This window comes from Grampus griseus (genome assembly GCF_964374135.1).
Source record: "Grampus griseus genome assembly, chromosome: 6".
NCBI lineage: Eukaryota > Metazoa > Chordata > Mammalia > Artiodactyla > Delphinidae > Grampus > Grampus griseus.
Genome location: NC_139000.1, coordinates 1,642,508 through 1,666,359, shown reverse-complemented (window position 1 = coordinate 1,666,359; position 23,852 = coordinate 1,642,508). Strand labels below are relative to the sequence as shown.

Sequence of the window (23,852 nt, the reverse complement as noted above, 5' to 3'; positions counted from 1 at the left end):
CAGGTTCGTGCCCCGGTCCGGGAAGATCCCACATGCCACGGAGCGGCTGGGCCCGTGAGCCATGGCCGCTGAGCCTGCGCATCCGGAGCCTGTGCTCCGCAACGGGAGAGGCCACAAGAGTGAGAGGCCTGTGTACCGCAAAAAAAAAAAAAAAAAAAAAAAAAAAGAGGCTAAAGGAAATTCTCCAAATAGAAAGAAAATGATTTTTAAAAATACAAAGGTCTTCCCTGGTAGCAGAGCGGTTAAGAATCCGCCTGCCAATGCAGGAGACACGGGTTCAAGCCCTGGTCCAGGAAGATCCCACAGGCCACGGAGCAACTAAGCCCATGCACCACAACTACTGAGTCTGTGCTCTAGAGCCTGTGAGCCACAACTACTGAGCCCGCGTGCCACAACTACTGAATCCCGCGCACCTAGAGCCCATGCTCCACAAGAGAAGCCACCACAATGAGAAGCCTGTGCACCACGACGAAGAGTAGCCCCCGCTCGCTGCAACTAAAGAAAGCCCGCACACAGCAACGAAAACCCAACACAGCAAAAAATAAATTAAATAAATAAATTTTTTAAAAAAGGGAACTGTGAAAATGATTAAAAAAAAAAAGGAATCTTGGAGAACCAGGAAGAAAAAATAATGTAAAGAAATGGGTAATAAGTGTAAATACAATAGACTACCCTTCTCCTGAGTTTTCTAAATTATATCTGATGACAAACAAATCTACAACACCTTCAGGTACTCAGGACAACGGTAGTATTTAAAAGTGGGGAGAGCGGGGGCCTCCCCGGTGGCGCAGTGGTTGAGAGTCCGCCTGCCGATGCCGGGGACACGGGTTTGTGCCCCGGTCCGGGAGGATCCCACATGCCGCGGAGCAGCTGGGCCCGTGAGCCATGGCCGCTGAGCCTGCGCGTCAGGAGCCTGTGCTCCGCGACAGGAGAGGCCCGCGTACCGCAAAAAAAAAAAAAAAAGTGGGGAGAGCAAAGGAACCTAAATGGACAAAAGGTTTCCACACCTCACTCAAAATGATAAAACAATACCTGTCAACTGTTGGAAGTCACATATGTATACTGTAATACCCAGAGCAATCACTAAGATGGCTATACAGATATACCCCACAATGAGATAAATAAATCAAGATGGAATCCTAAAAAACAGTCAAGTAATCCACAAGAAGGCCCCCAAAAACAAAACAAAACCAGGAACAGAAAACAAACAGAATAAATAATGTCAGACTTCAACAGTAACAATTACATTAAACGTAAATACTCTAAATACAGCGAGTAAAAGACAAAGATCGGCAGAGCAGGTTAACACACCACAACTGTGTGTGGTTTATAAGCAGCTTACCTCAAATTCAACGATGTAGGCAGACTGAAAGTAAAGGGACAGAGAAGGCTATAACAGGCAAACGTTGTTTAAAAAAAAACAGGAACAGCTATATTAATATCTGATAAAGTAGAAAGAAAATTACTAGAGACAAAGCGGGACATTACATTAACAGTAAAGGGGTCAATCCACCAAGAAGACTTTACAACCCTTCATGTGTACGCACCAAAGTACAGGGCCTCAGAACTCATTTAAAAAAAAAAAAATGGACAGAGCTGTAAAGAGAAATAGACACTACAAGCATAGTGAGGGACTTAAACATCACCTATCAGAACTGACAGAATTCAGACATAAAATCAACAAGGAGGAAGATCTGAACAACACAACCAATAAAGAGAATCTAACTGACCTGTGTAGAACACTCCACCCAGCAAGAGAAAACACCTTTCTTCAAATGCCCACAGAACATTCACCAAAACAGACCTTATCCTGGGCCATAAGACAAACCTTAACAAGTTTAAAAGAACAGAAATCACACAGCGTATGCTATCCTACCATAATGGAACCAGACTAGAAATAATACCTAAAACACAAACAGGAAAATCTCAACAACTGGAAATCACACTTTTAAATAATTCATGAATCAAATAGGAAGTATCAAAGGAAATAAAGAGAGATACATCGAACTGAACGAAAATACAACATACCAACATACGTGGGATGCGGCTAAGGCAGTACCGTGTGGAAAATTTATAGCACTAAAATGCTTACACTAGAAAAGAGGATAGATCTCAAATCAATAATCCAAGCCCTGGGACTTCCCTGGTGGCACAGTGGTTAAGAATCCACCTGCCAATACAGGGGACGAGTTCGATCCCTGGTCCGGGAAGATCCCACGTGCCAGGGAGCAACTAAGCCCGTGCACCACAACTACTGAGCCTGCGCTCTAGAGCCTGTGTGCCACAACTACTGAAGCCCGCGCGCCTAGAGCCCGTGCTCTGAAACGAGAGAAGCCACCGCAATGAGAAGCCCGTGCACTGCAACGAAGAGTAGCCCCCGCTCGCCGCAACTAGAGAAAGCCCATGTGCAGCAACGAAGACCAAATGCAGCCAAAACACAAATAAATACATTTATTAAAAAAAAAAAAAAGCTCATCATCATTAGTCAGCAGGGAAATGCATACCCAAACCACAATGAGTTATCACAGCCCACACACTTGAATGGCTACTATTTAAAACACTGACAATGCCACGTGTTGGCAAGGATACAGAGCAACTGCAACTCTCATGCCACACTTTGCTGGTGGACATAAAAAATGACACAGCCACTATGGAAAACAACTGAGCGGTTAAACACACTTATATGACCCAGTAACTCCATGGCCAGGTATCTACCCAAGACAAATGAAAACACACGCCCACACAGACTTGAATATTCACAGCAGCTTTCTTCATAGTAGACAAAACTGGAAGCAATCCGAGTGTCCATCAACAACTGAGTAAGTATTAAATAAATAAATAAATGTTTTAAAACGCAACTAAGAAGTCTGCATGCCGCAACTAAAAAATATCCCGCATGCCACAACGAAGGTCCCGCGTGCCACAACTAAGACCCAACGCAGCCAAAATAAATGAATGAATACTTAAATTTTTTTAAAAGGTAAGTAAAATGTGGGGAGCCAAACAATGAAGACTATTAGCAGCCCTAAGCGAAAAGGTCTACACACATGGATGGGTCTCTAAAATACTAGTAAGTAAAGGAAGCCAGACCAAGAACACCTGATGTATGACTAGAGGCATGTGACACTCCAGAAGGACCAACCTAATCTACAGTGACAGGAGCACATCAGTGAGCCTATGGGCGGGGACTGACTGCAGGGGGCTCAAGGAAACCCTCGGAGGTGATGAAAAGGTCTTACCTTGATTGTGGCCCTGTGCACAGGGGTGTATGCATTTGTTTAAACTCATCAAACTACACTCTTAAAAACGTGTGCATTGGGCTTCCCTGGTGGCGCAGTGGTTGAGAGTCCGCCTGCCGATGCAGGGGACGCGGGTTCGTGCCCCGGTCCAGGAGGATCCCACATGCCACGGAGTGGCTGGACCCGTGAGCCATGGCCGCTGAGCCTGCACGTCCAGAGCCTGTGCTCCGCGACGGGAGAGGCCACAGCAGTGAGAGGCCCACGTACCGCAAAAAAAAAAAAAAAAAAAAAAAAAGTGTGCATTTTATTGTATGTAAAGTACATCTATCTCAATGAAGTTCGTTTTCTCAAAGGTGCAAAATAAAATTCTTCACTGTATACCCAGCAATGGGCATTAACCCATCCTGCAGAGACTTCTCTAAAAAGCCAAGGTTTAATACATCTCTTCCCTCCTGAGAAATCTTCAATGGCTCCCCAATTCACATACAACAAAAACCCCAAATTATCAGCCATTCAAGGCATTCCAAGATCTGGCCCTAGGCGTTCTGTCCAATCTACATTCATCTTACATTCATCTAACTCTGCAGCAGCTAAGTTCACATCCCACCCCAACTAGAACGCTATGCTTTCCCTTAGCCTGGAGGATGCAGCACTCTCCCCGCCCTCCTTGTCCCGGTTCTCTGTTTCCTCACCTTCACTAGGTTCTTACCCACCTGAGCCGCACAGTCAGCTTTACCTTCTTGAATGGAACATTCCAGATTCCCTCAGGGGTGTTTCTCACCCTCCCTTACCTGTTCTGCCGGAGCACTTGCTCCTCTCTCAGGCACTAGTCTCCTTGGCCTTGCATCACAGGTCTACGTTTGCAAGGCCACGGCCAGCACCCCGTGAGCCCTGAGAAGCACGCTGAGGACCCCACAGGCCACAACATACTGTTCAGCTGAACTGATTCAAGTTTACTTTTGCCTGAGTTTGAAATAACTGGAGGACAGTGACTGAGGGATATTTAAGTGAACTAGTTAGCATGGACAATAAGAAAGAGAGGGCTAGGCGAGGGAACACGAAAGAAATCAGAAACAGAAATAAAACTCAAAGATCACCTCTCTCTATGCGACAACAAAGCCATGAAAGTAGGAAAGCCCCAGGGAATAGAGACTATAAATACCCCCGTCAAGGGCACCGCAGGCTCCAGGTGGCCTCCCAGCTGACCCCTCCCCGCGCGCGCCCACTTGCCAGCCCACCTCATATCAGCCCAGTCTCGACCACTCTGCTTTCCTAATATCTGTTGGCTCAACCTACCTTTCTAGTTCCCACTGCCGACAAGCTGGCCAAGACCTTGGTTCTTCAAGCCAAAGCGACATCAGCTCTGCAATGGACTTAATGGGTGTGTCCCCCAAAATTCACGTAATGAAACCTAACCCCCAAGGAGAAGAAGGTATTAGGAGATGGGGCTTTGGGAAGGCGATTAGGTCATGAGGGTGGAGCCCTCAGGAATGGGATCTGAGCCCATATAATGAAGCTCCCTCACCCTTTCTGCCATGAGGGCGCAGCGAGAAGACGGCCGTCTACAAATCAGGAAGCAGGCTCTCACCAGACACCGAATCTACCGGCACCTTGACCTTGAACTTCCACCCTCCAAAACCATGAGAAAAATGTCTGTTGTTCTTAAGCCACCCAGTCTCTGATGTCTTGTTACAGCAGCCTGAACGGGCTGAGACGAGCTCCTGGATACTCCACTGACTACAGCCTCTTCGCACTCTAACCTGCTAGAAGACTCTCGCCAGGCTGTCTCTCAGCCCATCACCACCCCACGCGAAAACCTCCCGAGGCATACATCGTGAAAGAACTCGCTAGCCAGCCTGCAACACCGTGAACAATCTGGCCCTCACTATTTTCCAAACTAATCACCTACTATTTCAGTCCACAAATCCTCTGTCACAACAAGGTTAATCGACTCAGGGTCCAAGAACTCTTCTTCCTCTGCACGGAACCTGCCGGATGCGCTCTGCTCTACTCTTGGGGGTGGTGTTCCAAATACCAGGCACCCTTCAAAGCCCGTCTCCCCACGGAGCCTCCCCTGGCAGCCCTCCCACAGCGACCGCTGCCCCCTGCCTGCAGCCCTGGTCCCTGGGTGCCCACCAGACAGTTCCATAGTCTACCTCAAGACAGCCCGTGGACTAACGCCATGCCGCCATTTTTCAGTCCTTGCATTATTTCATTTTCCTTTGTATGTGTCAATAATTCATGTGACTTTTAAGCAACTAAAGAGACAGCATCATACAACTTCATACGCACATGACGGCCATTACTGGCTGCGTGAATGTGATATTGGCTCCATCCTGGTCACCATGTGATTGGATGAAAAATGACAGCAATCTGAGTTTCTCAACAGTTGAAGTAGGAAGTAGAACAGGAGACTGGCACATACAATGGTGATACAGCCACCAAAAGACCAACAGCAGAAGCTATAAGCTATCAGGAGGATAAATGTAACACAGGGAAAATATTAAGGGCTTTTTGTAAGAATACTTCCACAAATTCAACATCCTGAAGCACAACAGGGGCCGACCCTTCTGAGGGTCGCTCAGATTCAAAGTCTGAACCTAAAGACAGATTTACATTCCTTGGCTAAAATTCAATTTGTGGCATCAGGACAGGAAGGGGAACGTGTACAGACTGCTATAGCTTTAGAAATGAAAATCCATCCACGTACGGCCACCAGGACAGAAATCTTTCTATTCCACCTGTTTCAAAGGCATTTCCAACTCTATCACCAATCTGACAAGTACGTGAGCACTGACTCTGTCCTGCAGACATGGCACTAAATGGGGTAACCCTGACCCCTGACCTCACAGACACCAGGCGCTTCTCAGCACACCCACGCAGAGCGGAAGGTCAGGCTACAATGCCAGCCAGCGACCTGACCCCCACAGTACCTAGTACCACTGAGCAGATGCACCCAGGCTGCTCCGTAAGCTCCCAACTAAGCAGCACTCAAATCCCGCGCTAAGGGGCTTCCCTGGTGGCGCAGTGGTTGAGGGTCCGCCTGCCGATGCAGGGGACGCGGGTTCGTGCCCCGGTCCGGGAGGATCCCACGTGCCGCGGAGCGGCTGGGCCCGTGAGCCATGGCCACTGAGCCTGCGCGTCCGGAGCCTGTGCTCCGCAATGGGAGAGGCCACAGCAGTGAGAGGCCCGCGTACCGCAAAAACAACAACAACAAAAAAATCCCGTGCTAAAAACAAAAGACTATTAAAATATAAAATCTAACTCAATAACCAATAATCTGAGCAAATCATCACATCAAAGGAACCTGCCAACGTGCTTACGAACGAGGGCCTCCCCACCAAGACTCGAGCAGCCACTGGTCCCCCGCGAGTCCAGGGGCGAGAGCAGAGGCCGATGTCATTTCCGGTTCCGGGCCGGGAGAGGAGTGCTGAGCACGTGCTCCCTTTTAGCCAAACATCAGACAACAAAGGAAGGTGGTGACCCCCTGGAGTTGACAACGAAGGGATTTTGCTCCTAATATCAATAATATCAATATCAAACAGAGAGCCCGAGCTGTCCTTGTGGTCTAAGCAATGAGACAGCCGGCAGCGGCTTGGTTACAAATACCCCGCCCATGGCCGCACAGATTTCCCCTCCCACAACGTGGTTTCCAAATCAGTGGTTTAATTAACAAGATTGTGGAAGGACAAGAGTGTCCACCCCTCACTAGCAGTGGGCTCCGGCTCAATCCCAGCTGACTGCTGGTAAAAAGGGAAGGGTGACCCTGGTGGCCCCTACGGTCCAGTCTGGCGTGGTTCAGGGCAGCTCAGCTCGTGGTGAGTTGCAGCTTGGCTTCCAGGGCTCCTCAGAGGGCGAAATGACCACCACTGAGCCACACAGCAACACACTTGCGAGTAGCCGAGTGCCTTCTAGTACTTTCCCTGGGTCACTTTTTCAACATTGTCCTTGGGAGATAACAAAAGCTATTACTCCCCCACTGTCCCTGAAACCAAGGCCCAAATACCTTTAGGTTTCCTAAGGTCATGGACTAAAATCAAAAGTCAGGAATGCAGTAGCTCCAGTCCAGCACTCTATTCTGTAAAATAAACTTCCAAGTCACACCTGTAAACTTTACCAATTAACTACAACTTTCACCCAAAAGGACGTCACAAAAATATTCCAGCTGAGCAGGTTCTACTGCTTCTTACTGACACTTTTAAGTGAACAACTTTCCACATATCCAATATATTATTTCTGAAGAAATGATTAAAACACTGTCCGTGAAACAAGAGTTAACCCAAAAAAGAGGAGAATCTAAAAATAAAAGCACAAGCCGGCCCACGGTTCCTGGCTGTGGCACCAGAGGCAGAAAACTGGAGGAAACGTTTCTGCACAACCATATGCCTCCTCCAGGCCCGGCCAAGGGTGAGCTCCTGAGCCCCCCCCCCTTACTCCAAATGGCAGACGGTGGCCTTGGGGACACAGAGAGAGTCCCAAAAGGCAAACGCAAAACAAGGCAGCCTCAGAGCACCTAGCCCTGGAGCGTCCGCATGCTTTCAGTTCCTATACAAACAGTGCTGGGTTTCATTTAGCTACCTAATGAACCACCGTGTAACAAGTAAAGATTTAGGCCACTTCCACCATCATGCCCACCAAAAGCTGATTTACAGTTAAAGCATGCAGACCGAAACTGCCGTGTCTAATTAACTGAAAGCTAAGCTGGAGACGCACGTGGAGACGTCCAGAAGACGAAACAAAGAGCAGGCCCCTGGATTAGGAAGAGCTCTGGGGGGAAAGATCCATGCCATCCTAACAAAACCCCCTCCCCAGCCTGTCTCCTGAAAGACAGCACCCCACGCTGGGTAGCAGGGAACCTCCCACCCAGGCTGTGACCCCCACACCCACTAAATAAATCACTTCAGCTGAGCCCAGGCGAGTCTTCTCCGTCATCTGAAATGGGATCACCCGAATTTGTAAATTTAAAGAGCAGCTCTCAGTTAGAAAAAAAAATTACCCCGGCTCCCCTTCCTGAAGCAAGGTACAGAATGGAGAAGCATTCTCATTTTGCAAAACTGACTGGAAAGCAGACCTCCTGAGGTCAGTTTGATGAGCACAACCCAGCCAAGGGATGGGCAACGTGCAGCCCAGCCTTAGAGCCTCAGACAGCCTCTCGTCTCCTGCAGCTCCTGCCCACGTTCTGTTCTATAAATACACACCTTCAGTCATTTCAAAACTTTAAAGCCAATTTTAATATCAGCTTTTGAATTAGTTATCTGAAGAGTCAACAAGTATTGAAGAGTGACTTGGTACTGGAAATAAAACCCGACTAATCCAACAGTGACACTGAAAGAGATGCGTATTTATTGCCAGAGAGCTGACAAGTCCCATGCTGAATGCCAAAGCTAACTGCAACAAGATACAAATGCATTCACTGAGCTTAAGAAATTGGAAAGCAAACAACGAGAGGGCTTTTTAAAAGCATCTGTGTCTATACAGCATTCAGTACCAGAACCTTAGCCACCTCCATATGCAAAAATCTTAAAAATACACCCAGGAGTGAAACTTTGCACATGTGCCCCAACAGCCATGCCCAAGAACGCACTGTGCTTGAGAGCGGAGACCTGGAACCCAGCCAGCGCCCGGGAACGGGGAACGAGCTTCCTGTGAAATACTACACAGCAGCGAAAAAGCAAGGCGGGGAAGATGGAAGGAAGCTAGAAGAATCCAAGAACCTGATGAGAATAAAGAGGTCGCCATGACAGGTGCAAAAACCCGTAAAACGAAACAGCAGGAGTTTAGCGATGTAAACAAATGTGCCGAAATAGAAAGGAAAGCAAACCGACAGCCAACACGAGACATGAGGTGGGTGTAAGGGGAGGCCACGGAGTTGGGGCGGCCGCACACTGCCCTGCGGAGCTCAACCGGCACAGCCTTTTCCTCAAGCGGCCGCTCCGGGGTGACTCGTTCACTGTCCCTAACTCTAAAACTTCATTCGTGCTTTTCATCAATTCTGTATTTTCCCAAAATCACTGTTTCCCCATCACACTACGCGGAACTGGATAAAGCTTGGTGGAAGTATAAAAAAGAACTGTAACACTGAAATCTACAAAATAAAGGGGGAAACTCTCCTTGCACGCTATAAAACCAACTTAAAATGAGGCGCTGCATTTAATCCCTAGGACTTGCAGGGCGTGTTTATCCTCATGACGAGTCCATCCATAGCACAGGCCACTCCAACCGGTGAGATCCTGTCACCGGGAAACGCCCGCTCAGCAAGTTTTCAAAACCAGTCAACCAGACTCTCTTCTGAAACGGTTCTCTCTCCACTTCGGTCTCACTCTACAAACAGGAACGTTTTCACCAGAATAGAGGCAATTTTTAAACAAATGCTTCAAATTTAAAGATTCCACGGCATTCAATTTTGTACCTGAAACGAAGCACCTGAAATTAATCAAAGACAGCCTTCGGAGCCAAGCAATCACGAGAATCACTTGGTCTGTAAGATTCCAAGAGCCGGAAATCGGAGCGTCTTAATCCACTAAACATATTAGGGCCTGACCAATAACAAGGTTATCTAGTTCTTCGAAACAGGAATCAACCGAAGGTAATGATTCGGATGAAACCCTACCCATTTAAAAGGAATGCTCGTTAGGGAATTCCACACCTGACATTTGGTAAGAATCGGGAAAGGCCGGGATCAAGGGTTTCTGCCCTGGACTCCCGCCCGACCCGCCCGAACAGGAGAGGTTCCGCCCGCGAGCGCAGGGGAGCGCCGATCCCTGGCCGCACCTGCAGGACCCGCGCGCCCCCCGACGCGAGCGCAGAGCGCACCGGGCCAGCCCGCGCCTCCGCGCCCCGCACGCCGGGGACACTGCACAAAGGCCCGGCCCCTCCCCCGCGCCCCCGGCCCACCTCGGCCATAGGCCTTGGCGCAGATCCACTGCAGGTTGGCGGCGATCTTGGCCCGCGCCGGGTCGTAGCGGTCCAGCGGCACGATGTCCACGGCGCCGTCGGGCGCGGCCTCCATCCTCCTCCAGCCCTCCCCGATCGGGCAGCCGCCCGCGTCCACCATCTGCACACAAAAGGGCCGCTGCAGCGCCGGCCGCGCCGGACCGGGCGGGACAAAGGCGCCGCGCCCCTCGCCGCGCCCGGGACCCGCGTGGGGCCGCGGGGCACCGACCGCCCGCGCACCCCGCGCCCCGCCGCCGCCCGGCCCGCGTCCCCGCCGCCTCACCTCAGAGCCGCCGCCGTCGCCGCCGCCGCGGGTGTTGCTGCTGCATGCTGCGCGGCCGAGCCGGGGCCCGCGGGGCCGGGGGGGCGGCGAGCCAGGGGGCGCGGGCCGAGGCCTCGGGCCGGGGCTGGGGGCGCGTGCGCGGAGCCGTAGGCGGCGGCGGCGGCGGCGGCGGCTAAGGAGGTGGCCAACCGGCGGGAGCGCGCGCGCCGCCGAAGCCGGCGCAGGCGCAGTGGGTGCGGCCTCCAGCCCGCGCCCGTCCCGCCCCCTTCCGCAGGCGCAGTGGGCGCCGGCCCGCGCTCGCCCCGCCCCCTTCCGCAGGCGCAGTGGGTGCCGCCCGAGACCCGTCCCCTTTCCGCGGGCGCGGGCGCGGGGCCGCGCGGCGCGGGCGGCGCGGGCGGACAGGCCCCGGCGGCTCCCGCAGCATCTCTTTGTTTGGGCCGCGCCTCCCCCTCCCCGGCATTGGGTTGTCCGGACCACTGGCCCCCAGCCGCCGCCCGACGGGCCGAGCGCCTGTGCAGGCCGACCGCGACCCTCCACCCCACAACAGCCCCGGGGGTTCCCCCTCCCGGAGCGCAGCGCTGGGAGGCCGGGGGCGCCTCACCCCATAGCGGCCCTCGGTGCCTAGAGACCCCTACACACAAGTAACCCAGAGAGCCTGGGGTGCCTCCTACCATAGGGACTGGGAGCCCGGGGACCCCACCCGGAGAGCCCTCCCGCCTCAGCACTGGAGGCCGAGGAGACCCCCTCCACCTGCAGCGTGTAGAGTCTGCCAGGATCACCTGTGCCCGGGCGCGCCCCGAGTGGGCACTAACCATGGTCTCCAGGGCCTGGTCCAGGGAAGGTGGGCGTCTGGACACCCGAGACAAACTGCAGCGTCCTCACCCCTGAGAGTAGCCATGGGGACGGGCCTCTGGCACATCCTGCAAAAGGGGCTGGCTTCGTCCTGACAAAGTCACCACCACAGGAACTGTATGGGGCTAATAATTATAATAACACCGTGAAACCTCCTGTGTAAGTGATGCTTCTGAAGACCTCACAGGCAAACTAAGACAGGGAGACTCACTCCTGTGCCGTACGCCAGGGTCCAGGGACCCAAGCCCTGGAGGACAGCAGGAAGAAATGGTTTCCCATGAGTAAGGGGCCCTGGGAGTGAAGGTCACAGCTGCTCCCAGCCTCCAGCGGTTTTTAAGGTGCTACCAACCTCCACTTCACCCAGCATCCTAAGTCAGGTTATCAAGCGACGTAAGCTCCGAGGACTCAGCCTGTCATCCACGAACACTTATTCCTGTGCAGGCAAGAGCCTCACTCTGGCTCACAGCAGAGAACAAAACACAAATCCCGGCCCGCCCCACCACCCCCCACCCCCAGGGAGCTGAGGTCTAGCGGAGAATGTGACTGCGTGTGTAGGACAGGAGGTGGTGAAAGGGTAACGGGTCTGGGGGCAGGCAGGCAAGGAAAACCGTAAGGGGGCACTTGAGCAAAGACCTGCAGGAAGTGAGGGGCAAGCAGGAGCGTGTACCCGGGGCAGCTGCGGCCTGGGCAGGGGGTACAGCAGGCACAGGGGCTCTGAGACAGGAGTGCAGGGAGGCACTGAATCCGGAACCCAGGATCCAGAGACACTGGTAGGAAAGGGGCGCGGGGGCGGAGAGGCAGTGGCAGATCTGCGCAGTAAGACCCTTGACCTGTTCTCTGAGTGAGATGGGAAGCCACGGGGGAGCTCTGAACACGGGGAGGAAGGATGTGACGGACCCTTTAGAGGAATCATTCTGTTTCCTGGGTGAAGAATAGGCGGTAGGAAGGACGAGGAAGGAAGACCATCCCCTGACAGGTGGGGTACGGAGTTCCTAGAAAGAAGGGGGGGAGGGCAACTCCAGGGGTTTTTATTGATCTTGACTTTGTTTCCTGCAACCTTATTAGCTGTAACAATTTTTTGGAGGATCAATCAGGATTATCTACATATGAGATCGTGACATCTGTGACTAGAGATAGCTGTACCTCTTCCTTTTCAGCTGAATGCCTTTTATTCTTCTCATCTAATTCCCTGGGAGAACCTCCAGCACAACGTTAAATAGAAGTAGCAGAGTAGCTCTCTTTGTCTTGTTTCTGCTCTTAGAAAAGCATCCAGTCTTTCACCACGGAGTAGGTATGATGTTAACTCTGGGGGGTTTGGATTCATCAGGTTGAGGAAGTTCCCATCTATTCCTATTTTGTTGAGTGTTTTTATCATGAAAGGGTGTTGGATTTCAGCAAATGCTTCTCATGTGTGTGACTATTGAGATGATCATGTGTGGTATTTTTACTCATTCTATTAATGTAGTATATTACATTAATGATTTTCAGATATTGAACCAGCCTTGAATTCATGGGATAAATCCTCTTGGTCATAGCATATAATTTTTTTTTCAAGTTTGGCAAATCATTTTTTGGAACTTTACTGAGATAAAATAAATGACATATAATATTGTGGAAGTTTAAGGTGTGCAATGTGATCATTTGCTCTAGGTATAGGTGTGTACTGTGAAATGATTACCACAATAAGTTTAGTTAACACCTCCATCACCTCACCTAGTTACCTTTGTGTGTGGGAATTTTTTATGGTTCCATATGAATTTTAGGATTGTTTTTTTTCTCCTTCTGAGAAAAATATCATTGGAATTTTGATAGGGGTCATATTGAATCCACAGATGGCTTTGAGTTGGGTGGACATTTTAACAGTATGAATTCTTCTGATCCATGAACAGAAGCTGTCTTTACATTTATTTGTGTCTTCAGTTTCTGTCATCAATGTCTTATAGTTTTCAGTGTACAGATTGTTAACTGCCTTCAATTTATTCCTAAGTATTTTATTGTTTTTGATGCTATTGTAAAAGGGATCGATTTCCTCTTTTCTTTTTCGGATAGTTTGTTGTTAGTGTACAGAAATGCAACTGCTATGTGAATGTTAATTTTGTATCCTGCAACTTTACCGAATTTGTTTGTTAGTTCCAACAGTTTTTTGGTGGAATCGTTGGGGTTTTCTCTATATAAGGTCATGTCATCTGGAAACAGACAATGTTACTTCTTCCTTTGCAATTTGTATGTCCTTTATTTCTATTTCTTGCCAAATGGTTCTGGCTAGGACTTCCAGTACTAGGCTGAATAGGACTGGTGAGAGTGGGTAACTTTGTCTTGTTTCTGGTCTTAAAAGGAAAGCTTTCAACCTTCCACCACTGAGTATGATGTTAGCTGTGATTGTCATATGTGCCGTTTATTATGTTAACTTAAATTCCTTCTATACCCAATTTGTGGAGATTTTAACAGGAAAGTCTGTTGAATTTTATCAAATGCGCTTTTTTGCATCTATTGAGATACTCATATAAGTTTTATCTTTTATTCCATTCATGTGTTTTATCACATTTATTGATTTCTGTATATTGAACCATCCTTGTATCCCAGGGATGAATCCCACTTGATTATGGTGTATGATCCTTTAATGTGCTATTGTCAGTCTTTTGTTGAGATTTTTTACATCTATACTCTTCAAGGATATTGGCCTGTAGTTTTCTTTCCTTGTAATGTCCTTATTTGGCTTTGTTATCAAGGTAATGCTGGCCTTGTAAAATGAGTTTGGGAGTATTCACCCCTCTAAAAATGTTTGGAGGAATTTGAAAAGGATTGGCATTGATTCTTCTTTAAATGTTTGGTAGCATTCACCGATGAAACCATCTGGTCCTGGGCTTTTCTCTGTTGGGAGATGTTTGATGACTTATTCAGTCTCTAGTCATTATTGGTTTATTTCGATTTTCTGTTTCTTCATGATTCAGTCTTGGTATGCTGTATGTTTCTAGGAATTTATTCCTTCTAGGCTATCCAGTTTGTTGGAGCATAATTGCGGTGTATTTCTCTGGTATCTGTTGTAATGTCTCTTCTTTTTTTCTTTTTTTTGTGGTACGCGGGCCTCTCACTGTTGTGGCCTCTCCCGTTGCGGAGCACAGACTCCGGACGCGCAGGCCCAGCGGCCACGGCTCACGGGGCCAGCCGCTCTGCGGCATGTGGGATCTTCCCAGACCGGGGCACGAACCCGTGTCCCCTGCATCGGCAGGTGGACTCTCAACCACGGCGCCACCAGGGAAGCCCTTAGGCATGTTTTTTTTTTTTTACAGTACGCGGGCCTCTCACTATTGTGGCCTCTCCCGTTGCGGAGCACAGGCTCCGGACGCGCAGGCTCAGCGGCCATGGCTCACGGGCCCAGCCGCTCAGCGGCATGTGGGATCTTCCCGGACCGGGGCACGAACCCGCGTCCCCTGCATCGGCAGGCGGACTCTCAACCACTGTGCCGCCCGGGAAGCCCTCTTCTTTCACTTATGCTTTTGTTGATTTGAGTCCTCTTTTTTTCTTGGTTAGTCTAGCAAAAGTCTTGTCAATTTTGTTTATTTTCAAAAAACCAACTCCTAGCTTTGGTGATTTTTTCCTATTGTTTTCTAGTCTCTAATTTCACTTATTTCTGCTCTAACCATTGACCCACCAGCTCAGAGCGTGAGGACATGGGGCCACCCCTGGGTCCCTCAGAGTCCACCCCAGAGAGAAAGATGGAAACTCCCTCCAGCACCAGGGCCCTCGGGCTGGCTGCCCTGACCCACCTTCTCCCAAACTCTGCTTCTGTGGCTCCTCCCTCCTCCACTCCAGCTGACCCAAAGGCCCTTCCACCCCCACAGAAACAAAAATGACCATCGTTGGGGGTTACACCTTCTGGTTTCTGGTTTTCTTGCCTACTTTTCCCCCAAGGCTCTCACAAGCCCCAAGCTCCCCTGACTTTTCTTTATTTACACTGATTCCCCAGGTGCCCTCCAAGTTGCCCCCATGCACACACTTAGTGGAATGTCAGCTATATTCAGGGAACGTGGAGTGCAGGGTAGGAAGCGGACCAGCAGCCTGATTCTAGAGCTAGGGCCTAAGACGCGATGGCCCGGTGAAGGTGGTGACCACGTTATGCCGAGTCCCTGAAAACTCAGTTTGAAGAAAAGGCAAATGTAACCTTTTTATTGACTTGCCAGCTGCCTCTTCTTTACAGAAATAAAATAATGACATCTTTCTGGCTTTAGTTTCAATTCCATAAAATCTAACGGATTTCGGTTTTCCCACGATGTACACGGACAAGAAGTCTCCTTGAAATCAAGCGATGTGTGGAGTGCGTAGGACTCTGACAACCGTCTACTGAGTTCACACTCATTACAGGGCAGACAGTGCTTCCGTGGCCTGGCAGTGCTGTCCCCAAAGGATGGGCAGGTCAGCCCTGCCCAAATAAGGCCGGACGTCAGTGCCACCACATGGAGAAGCAAGCCATGGGTGCCACCGGCTAGCGTCCTGCTCATCACTAACCCAGTGACAACGGCTGTCAGACCCAGGCCAGAGCTGCTCATTTAAGGCATCAGTAAAGAAGCATGTGTATGACTACCACAATTTTAAAATATTTCAATAGTAATGTTTCAAGACAGTTGATTTCCATTTTCATCTCATGGTATGTGCTAGAAGGGGTTAGCTGAGAAGGGGTCCGTGGGCTTCACCAGATCACCCACCGGGTGCCTGGCACAGAAAAGCTTAGTGGTGGGTCACCTGCAGCCGGAGGGGGACAGGGGTCCTGGGGAGCCGTCCCAGCCTCAGAGCCCCAGGGTGTCACACACCGTGCACACACCTGCTCAGAGTAGCTGTGTTCACAGTAGCCAAAGGGCAGAAATGGCTTAGATGCCCCTCAGCAGGTGGGTGGATAGAAAAATGCGGCGCATCTGCACAGTGGAATGTTATTCAGCCATAAAAGGAAGCCCTGACAGACACTACAACAGGGACGAACCTTAAAAACACGACGCTGAGTGAGAGAAGCCAGACAAAAAGGCCACAGAGTGTGTGATTCTGAAACCGAGCAGGACCCTGTGGGGCTCCTGGGCATGGAAGCCTTTCTTATGGCCCCTGTTTCTTGTTTGTAGGGAATAGGCTTCGGCCTCCATGACCTTCCCTGAGTTCCAAAGGGCAGATTCAAACAGTTGCTAATCGGGGAAGGGAGGGGATGCAGAGACCAGGGAGGAACAGTCAAGAAACAATGGTGCAGGCTTGGGGCAGGGTCGTGGTTCCGCCTCAAGGGATACACACATAACAGTATCTCTGAGCTCTTCTGCAGAACTAAAACCCCCAACAAATGGAAGATGCTAACTAGTTGATGAAGCATTCTTCATTCCAGAGAGAAGGTCACAGTTTGAGAACCTCGAGACCCACAGAAGCTCATTAGGAGACCCCCTGAGGCCCTGCACACACCCGATGCTTATCCGCAACCCCGCCCTTGAACCACTGCTCTAAAACGCCTCGCCAAATCCCCCCCGGGTTGGGACACACGGTTTTGAGAGGCATGAGCCGACTGTGTCCCCCTTCGCCTGGCAAAGCAATAAAGCTCTTCTTTTCTACTTCACCCAAAGCTCTGTCTCTGAGATTCAAATCAGCGCCAGTGCACAGTTCCATTAATGTGAAATGTCTGGATCAGGCAAACATGGAGACAGAACGCAGAATGCAGGGGCTGGGGGGAGGGGAGCGAGTGTGAACGAGTGACTTTTATGATGTGGGAATTAGATCTCAGTAGAAAAATTGTTTGAAAACAGGCAAAACTGACCCCGGTGTCAGTCGGGGAGGGGAGGTGGCTGGGGGCGCTAGAGGGCCTTCCAGGGACCCCTGTGTCCCCCGCCTTGGCCTGGGACGCCCGGCTGCATTCGCTCTGGGATGACCACCAAGCTGCAGATGCATGGTTAGAAGCTTGTCTGCATGGAGGTTAGTATTTCAGTTAAAAAATTAAAAAGCAAAAATGCCATCACAGCACTGACTTCTGTCTTCATTTTAACGTACTTGAGGTCAAAGGTGCAGTTTTGTTGGGGCTTCCCTGGCGGTCCAGTGGTTAAGGCTCAGTGCTTCCATTGCAGGGGCATGGGTTCGATCCCTGGTCGGGGAACTAGGGTCCCACAAGCCGTGCATTGCTGCCAAAAAAAAAAAAAAAGGTGCACTTTTGCTTGTTTCCTGACCCCCAAAACCAGGGTGGAACCCCAAGTTCATTCCCGGGCACTTGGACTTTCTTCGTGGTGACACAAACTTCTCTTATTGTTGCTGCTTCACTGTATTTTTTTGGGGGGGGGGCGGGGGGGCATGCTCGCAGTTGGGGGCAAGTCCGACCCACTTGGCCCTGCTGCCTGCCCAGCCCTTGAACGATCTGGGCAAAAGCAGCGTGCCATCCGTCAGCCCGGTGCACGTGCCACTTCTGAGTGTACGTTTTACTTCAATAAGAGGGAAAAAAAGGAACGGAATTTTAAATATCCTTCATTGTTAAATTTAAATATCCTTCATTGATATTCTCGGCACAAAGCTGAAACATGAAACAAAAATGAGAAAATTAACGATGCCTAGAGCCCAGATGGTCTGCGGAGCGGCCGGGGAGCCCTGCGTGAAGGGCAGCAGTGGACTGGGCCATGGAGCGCAGGGCTGGTCCAGGCTGGTGTTCGGGCTGCTGGTTCCAAAGTGGCAGAATTTGGACTTCAGAGCTGCTGTCGAGGACATCCTGTCTCATCAGGCATCTCATCTAGCCCATCCGCCTAGAATCCTCCGGGGCAGCGGCAGCCAGTGTGCCTGGTCCTATCGTCTAAACATGATTTCGGTGCAATGAGAGCTGACTGACAGGGAGGAAAACTGCAGATCGAGTCACTTGTCCAGCTGTAGTTGGTCCTCACAGCCGGCTGGGACACTCGGGCCTGAGGAAGTGCTGCCCCCGAGCCAGGCGCTGTCGCAGGGGCAGCCAGGGCCATCAGAGGCCCCTCCGGCCATCTGTGGACGAACGTCAGATGTAATTAAATATCGAAACCACATTCCCCCTCCGATGCCGAGGTGTGGTGACAGGTGCAAGGAGGTCTGGCCGGTGCAGGCAGGATGCATCTGGGTCATCCTCAGCTGGACACAGAGGGGCCTCCCAGGGGGAACCCCTGTTGGCCCGTGTGAGAGACACCACCTGCACCGGGGCCCCTCTGACAGAGAGACCTGAGCCCCCCAACGCCTCCTCCCTGGACCGGAGGGCTCCGCGGGTGGTGCCGGGTGTGTGTGTGGACCGTGTTCAGGGCTTCCTGGGCGGCCGGGGGCCAGAGGTGCCAGGAGAGGTCGGGAGGAGAGGACGGGGTGCTCCCTATGAGATCGGGTTCCCCTTGATCTCAGGAGACCCCATGAGGACTGACACACACCCCGCATCACACAGATACAGTGAGGACAGGGTCCCGAGCCTGGATGTGGCCCCAGCAGTGCTCCAGGGAGAGGAGACCGGGCATCAGCTGGGAAGGGGGCCAGAGCCTGGGGGGGCAGAGACCCCCCGGAGCTCCCAAACCAGGACGCTGAGGGCAGGGTAGCTTGGAGGCGGCCCGCCCCTTCCTCACCATCAACGTCCAAAAAACCCCCCTACCCCCCGCCATCCCCACCCCGGTTAATGAAAATGGGACAGATCCAGTAATCACGCTCTGGGCTATTTTCCTGAAGGAGCTGAGGACTTCTGTCCACACAAAGCACGCACCTGGATGTTCACGGCAGTTTTTTTCATAATGGACAAGACCTGGAAGCAACCAGGACGCCCTTCAGGAGGTGAATGGGTGAACGGTGGGCCATCCAGACGGTGGAATATTAGTCAGCACTGAAAAGAAATGAGCCGTCAGGCCATGAAAAGACACGCGGGAACCTTAAATGCATGTCACTAAGAAGCCAATCCGAAGAGGCTACGCGCCGTGTGATTTCCAACTACGTGACATTCTGGAAAAGGCTGAACTACAGAGACAGTAAAAACATCGGTGGTTGCCAGGGACAGGGAGGGAGCGGGGGAGGAACAGGTGCAGCACAGAGGGTGTTCGGAGCAGTGAAGGCATTCTGTGTGATATTATAATGGTGGGTACACGTCATTACACGTGTGTCCAAACCCATAGGACGTGCACCGCTGAGAGTGAACCCTAACGTAATCTGCGGGCTTTAGTTGATAATCGTGTGTCACAGGGGTTCAACTGTAACACACGCACTGCACTGCGGCGGCCAGATGTTAGGAAGAGGGCAAACTGGTTGAGGGGAGGACTCTCTGTACTCTGTCCTCAGTGTTCTGTGAACCCGAAACTACTCTAAAAAATAAGGTCTATTAACTAAAAGAACAAAGCAAAACCGGGGCCCAGCTATGCAGCCCCAGCGTCAAGACCAGCCCCCAGCCCTGGCCAAGCCTTCAGGGGCTCCACCACTCCCAAGAGAACCCCCCAGGCTGGAGGACCCCCGAGGCCGGGCCCTGCCAAGCCAGCTGTATCCACTCCCCACTCCTCCAGCCCCAGGGACTCAGTCCTGTCCTCCCTTCTGCTGGCCTGGAGCACGCTGTTCCCTGCCTGGACACCCTTCCGTGCATTCCTCTCGCCCCAGCCGACGGCCGAGGTCCCCACGACCACCTGCCCCAGTGCTTTACTTCCGGACCTTCCGTCTAGCGCTTGTGAGAACCTCTGGGCAGGCCTGGCAGGACGGCCTGCTCATCTTGGCTAGTGGGCAGCTGGGCACAAACCAGCATGCAGGAGGACCCCCGACGGCAGCAGGAGAGTGGGCGCAGACCCGGCGTGGGGAGGCCCGGCGATGCGGCTCCCGTCCCCGTGGTTGCCGGACCCGAGGATTCCCCAGCTAACCAAGCACTGGGAGAATCCTGGGGACACTCCAATGACACATGTGGCTCCAAATGGGTGCAAAGGGGCCAACCGGTCCTAACCCGGACCCGGTCACCCAGCAAACCCCACACGCCCCAGCGCTCGGCCTGAGACGCCCGGCCTCCCAACACTTGTTTCATCACCACTCCCCCAGGGAGAAGCGCTAATTCAATTGAAACTTAAGTAATTAAATTAATTAATGAAAATTTAATTGTCCCCTTGCGAGAGAGGCAGGGAGAGTCTGTCGGGAGGGCTGGGCTGTGAAGGACCACAAAGCACGGCAACGTGTTGCCCCCCCTCCTCCCACGGGAGAAGCCATCCGCTCGCTTGTCCTCCAGGACACCCCCGGGATCAGCCCGTCCACCCCGACTCTGCTCTCTGCTCTCTCCTTGTCCGCCTCTGGCTCCCGGGGACAGGTGAGCCCAAGACACAGCGCAGTCTCCACACGGTGCCCCGAGCTCCTCCGAGACCACCACCACGGGCCGCCCACAGCCTGTGCCGTCCTCACGCTGCAGAGACCTTCCCGTCCCGCACCAGCCCCGGGCTGCCGGCAACTGGGCCACGAGGCCAGTGGACGCTGCTTCCTCACCGGTCAGCAGATCGTGGGCCGCGGAGCCTCCACGCCGGCCCTGGGTCCCAGCCCTCGTGGCGGGACGGGAAGGGGCAGCAGGGACGCCTCGGAGGGGATCAAGTCTCTTGTCACCCCAAGCCTGACGCTGGGGTCCCCGGTCCTGAGGCCCACAGTCAGGGCCAGCACTTCCTGCAACGCTCACCTCTGACCACGCCCTCTCCCTACGACCCCCGACGCGGTGGTGGGGCGGTGTCACACTCAGCTGCCCTCTTGATACCAAGAGACTTGGGCAGAACTGCCTGCCACGTGTCCTGTGGGACCGTCTGAACTTTGGAGGCACGACGGTCCTGAGACGGACGGTTCCCCAGGCGCACGGGGACGGTACCTGCTGACCGGAGCGGACGCTCACCTCTTCTTAGGGGCCACGTGGGACCTAAACTAGCCCCTCAGTCCCCGACAGGGTAAGCAGGAGGGCCACTCTAGGGGACAGTCTGACAGCCACTGGGCCCCAAGCCCCCCTCTCTTGCTGCCACTGGGGGAGGACGGCAGGTGGCATCAAGGAGGCCACGGGAAGCAGACCTGGCTCTGAGCAGGGCGCCAACGGGCAGCCCCGAGTTCCTGGTCCGGGCAAAGGGCAGAAAGTCTGGGGCGCAGCCTCTGCTGGGGGCTGCCCGGCTTCTGCCCAGCGCGGGCAGCACACACGTCCTCGCCAGGGCAGCTCCCAGCGGGCCCTCCACCAACCAGAGACATGGGTTCCCTCCGGGGACGTCTGCAGGGCAGTGGTCCCCTCTCTGTGTGGTGCGAGGAGACACCTGCCAGAGAAGGAGCCTCGCCCTGTCCGGGGGGCACTGAGGGGGCCGGGGTTTTCGAGCGGTGGCTCCTCCCAGCCCGGCTGCCCCAGGAAGAAGCCTGGAGTGTCTGAGGCCATCGCACACTCCCCGGGACAAAGAGAGGAGGGCGGTGTCACTGTCACTGTCGGCATCCTTCAGACACCTGGGAGAGAGGTGCACTTCAGGGGCCCTTCCCCTGCCCTGGGGCGAGCCCGGGACCTCCAAACGGAGCTGGCAGGAGACCGGACACAGCACAGAGCAGGCCACTCGGCAGACAGCCTCGCCTGAGGGAGTGAGGAGGGGGCCTCAGCTGTGGGTGCCGGGTCCTGGGCGCCAGACAGAAAGAGGGACAGGCCAGCGGCAGGTGGGCCTCCCCCCACCCAGGCGTCCGCTGTGTGACTGAGGCTTTCCTGGGGGCACCGACCCCGTGAGTCCCCTTCCCCATCCACTGCCCCTTCTCTCTGCCAAGCATCACCAAGAGGACAGGGCACCGATTCCCTCTGCCCCTCCCTCAAGAGGTTTCGGGGTACAGACAGCAGCACCCCTTTTATGGTGGTAAAATGCACATCACATGAAGTTCACCATCGTAACCACGTTTAAGCGCACAGCGCAGGGGCAGCCGTCACCACCTCCGTCTCCAGGGCTTTCTCATCTTCCCAAACTCTGTCCCCACTAGACACTCACTCCCCTCCCCCTCCCCCAGCCCCTGAGCCCCACCTTCTACTTCTGTCTCTATGGCTGTGACTCCTCTAGGGACCTCATATACGTGGATCCTACAGGATTCGTCCTTTTGTGACTGGCCAGCTTCACTCAGCATAATGTCCTCAAGGTCCACCCACGTTGCAGCCTGTGTTGGGATTTCCTTCCTCTTTAAGGCTCGCTTGGGTCCCAGGCCCACCCCCGCAGACGGGCCAGGAGTGGGAGCTTATAAACGCCAGGGTGGGCGGGGCAGGAGGGCGGGAGGAGAGCCAGGCAGGCTGGCCAGAGACGGTGGGGCAGAGGCAGACCTGGGCCCTTTGCCCACAGACAGCCGGCTGCCCACACAGGGTCCCTGTAGGTGGGCGCTGATCCGTCCAGCCCGCTCCGGGTGGACACACTTGCTCCCCCACTGGGCCCTGCCCCTCCTTGCGATGGTGAGGTTGGCGGTCCTCCCTCTCTCCTTCCAGCTCCAGGTGAAAGGGCCTGCAAGTCTGCTGCATGCCCCTGTTCCCCACCCCCTCCCTCCCTCCTTCGTCCACGGACCCCAGCAACCCAGTTCCTGCAGATGCCCTTCCCCTCAGCCTCCTGTCCCCGCAGCTCTATCCATGTCCTGGGCCCACGTCCCGCTGCGCAGCGCAGCCCGGATGAAAGCGCCTGTTCACCTGTCTGTCCGGCCCTGGAGCCCCTGGGTGCCCCACCTGAGCCCTGCAGGATGCCTGTGGGCGTGAACGGGGGTGGGCAGTGAGGACGCCGCCGGCCTCCGTCGGGACAGAGCCCCAGGGGACCCGGGGTCAGCCTGCGTCCCTGTGGCTGTACCTCCTCCATGACTCCGGATGGCCGAGCGGGAAGGATCAGGCCCTTTAGAGAGGAAGGCCAAAGCTTGACCACCTCATCACAAGAAGGCAAGTCAACACGTCACCATTTCTTCTAATAAGGTTCTACCATATTTGGCGGGTGCGTTTTGCTCTGAGGTGAGCTTTTTAAATAACCGCATTAGGTCGTCAGAGATTGAATACATTTATCACTCAGCAGGCGTCCCCACCCCCCCCAGGCCAACTGGGGGAAGTGGGTCCCAAACGCCTGGCTTGCGGAGGAACCCTGGGTCTGGTGTCACATTCTGCAGGTGCCCCGGGGACAGAGGCTGGTCACCCGACCCCCCTCCTCCACCCCTCCTCCACATAGATGCTGCACGCTGGTTCCACCATAGCCCCGAGGCAGGTCCCAGGAGCTGAGGTGGGGTCCCCGGGGTCGGGGCTGAGCTCCCACACCCCAGAAGCCCCTTCTGGCCCAGGCTCTTTACTCTACCCACGACAAACGCCCCTCAGCCTCGTGACTTCCACGTCTAAACGTGCAGAGACAAAACCACGACACGCCCGCCTGACGGTATTAAAACATCGCTCTTAGAAATGTATCACCAGCTAGAAACTATTCTTCTAGGAGGAAACATGCAGATTGGGTTTAATAAACCATTCTGATTATAACCGCATTACGGGCCCAGGGGGGAAATCGGAAAACCACAGACAAATACGAAGAAAGAGCGAGGGTAGCACCCACGGCCCGTCCCCGGGAGACTCCGGCGCGCCGGGTGCC

The 23,852-nt window shown here is 53.3% G+C and overlaps 1 protein-coding gene across 8 annotated transcripts in view; it reads right to left on the bottom strand.

Annotated features, from left to right (window-relative positions):
• CAMSAP1 (calmodulin regulated spectrin associated protein 1) overlaps positions 1-10,521 on the bottom strand; it is a 55,172-nt gene extending 44,651 nt beyond the window's left edge. For 6 of the 8 annotated variants that reach the window (XM_082655740.1, XM_082655741.1, XM_082655742.1 and 3 more), the window contains exons 1-2: positions 10,456-10,521; positions 10,134-10,293 (exon numbers count right to left, since the gene is read on the bottom strand). In XM_082655740.1, coding sequence (XP_082511866.1) covers positions 10,134-10,293 — 160 coding nt within the window. In that variant the 5' untranslated portion in view covers positions 10,456-10,521. Of the gene's footprint in view, positions 1-10,133; positions 10,294-10,455 lie in introns of those variants that run through there. The other 2 variants (XM_082655746.1, XM_082655747.1) reach the window with 1 other exon arrangement.
• Between the last annotated feature and the right edge of the window lie 13,331 nt (positions 10,522-23,852).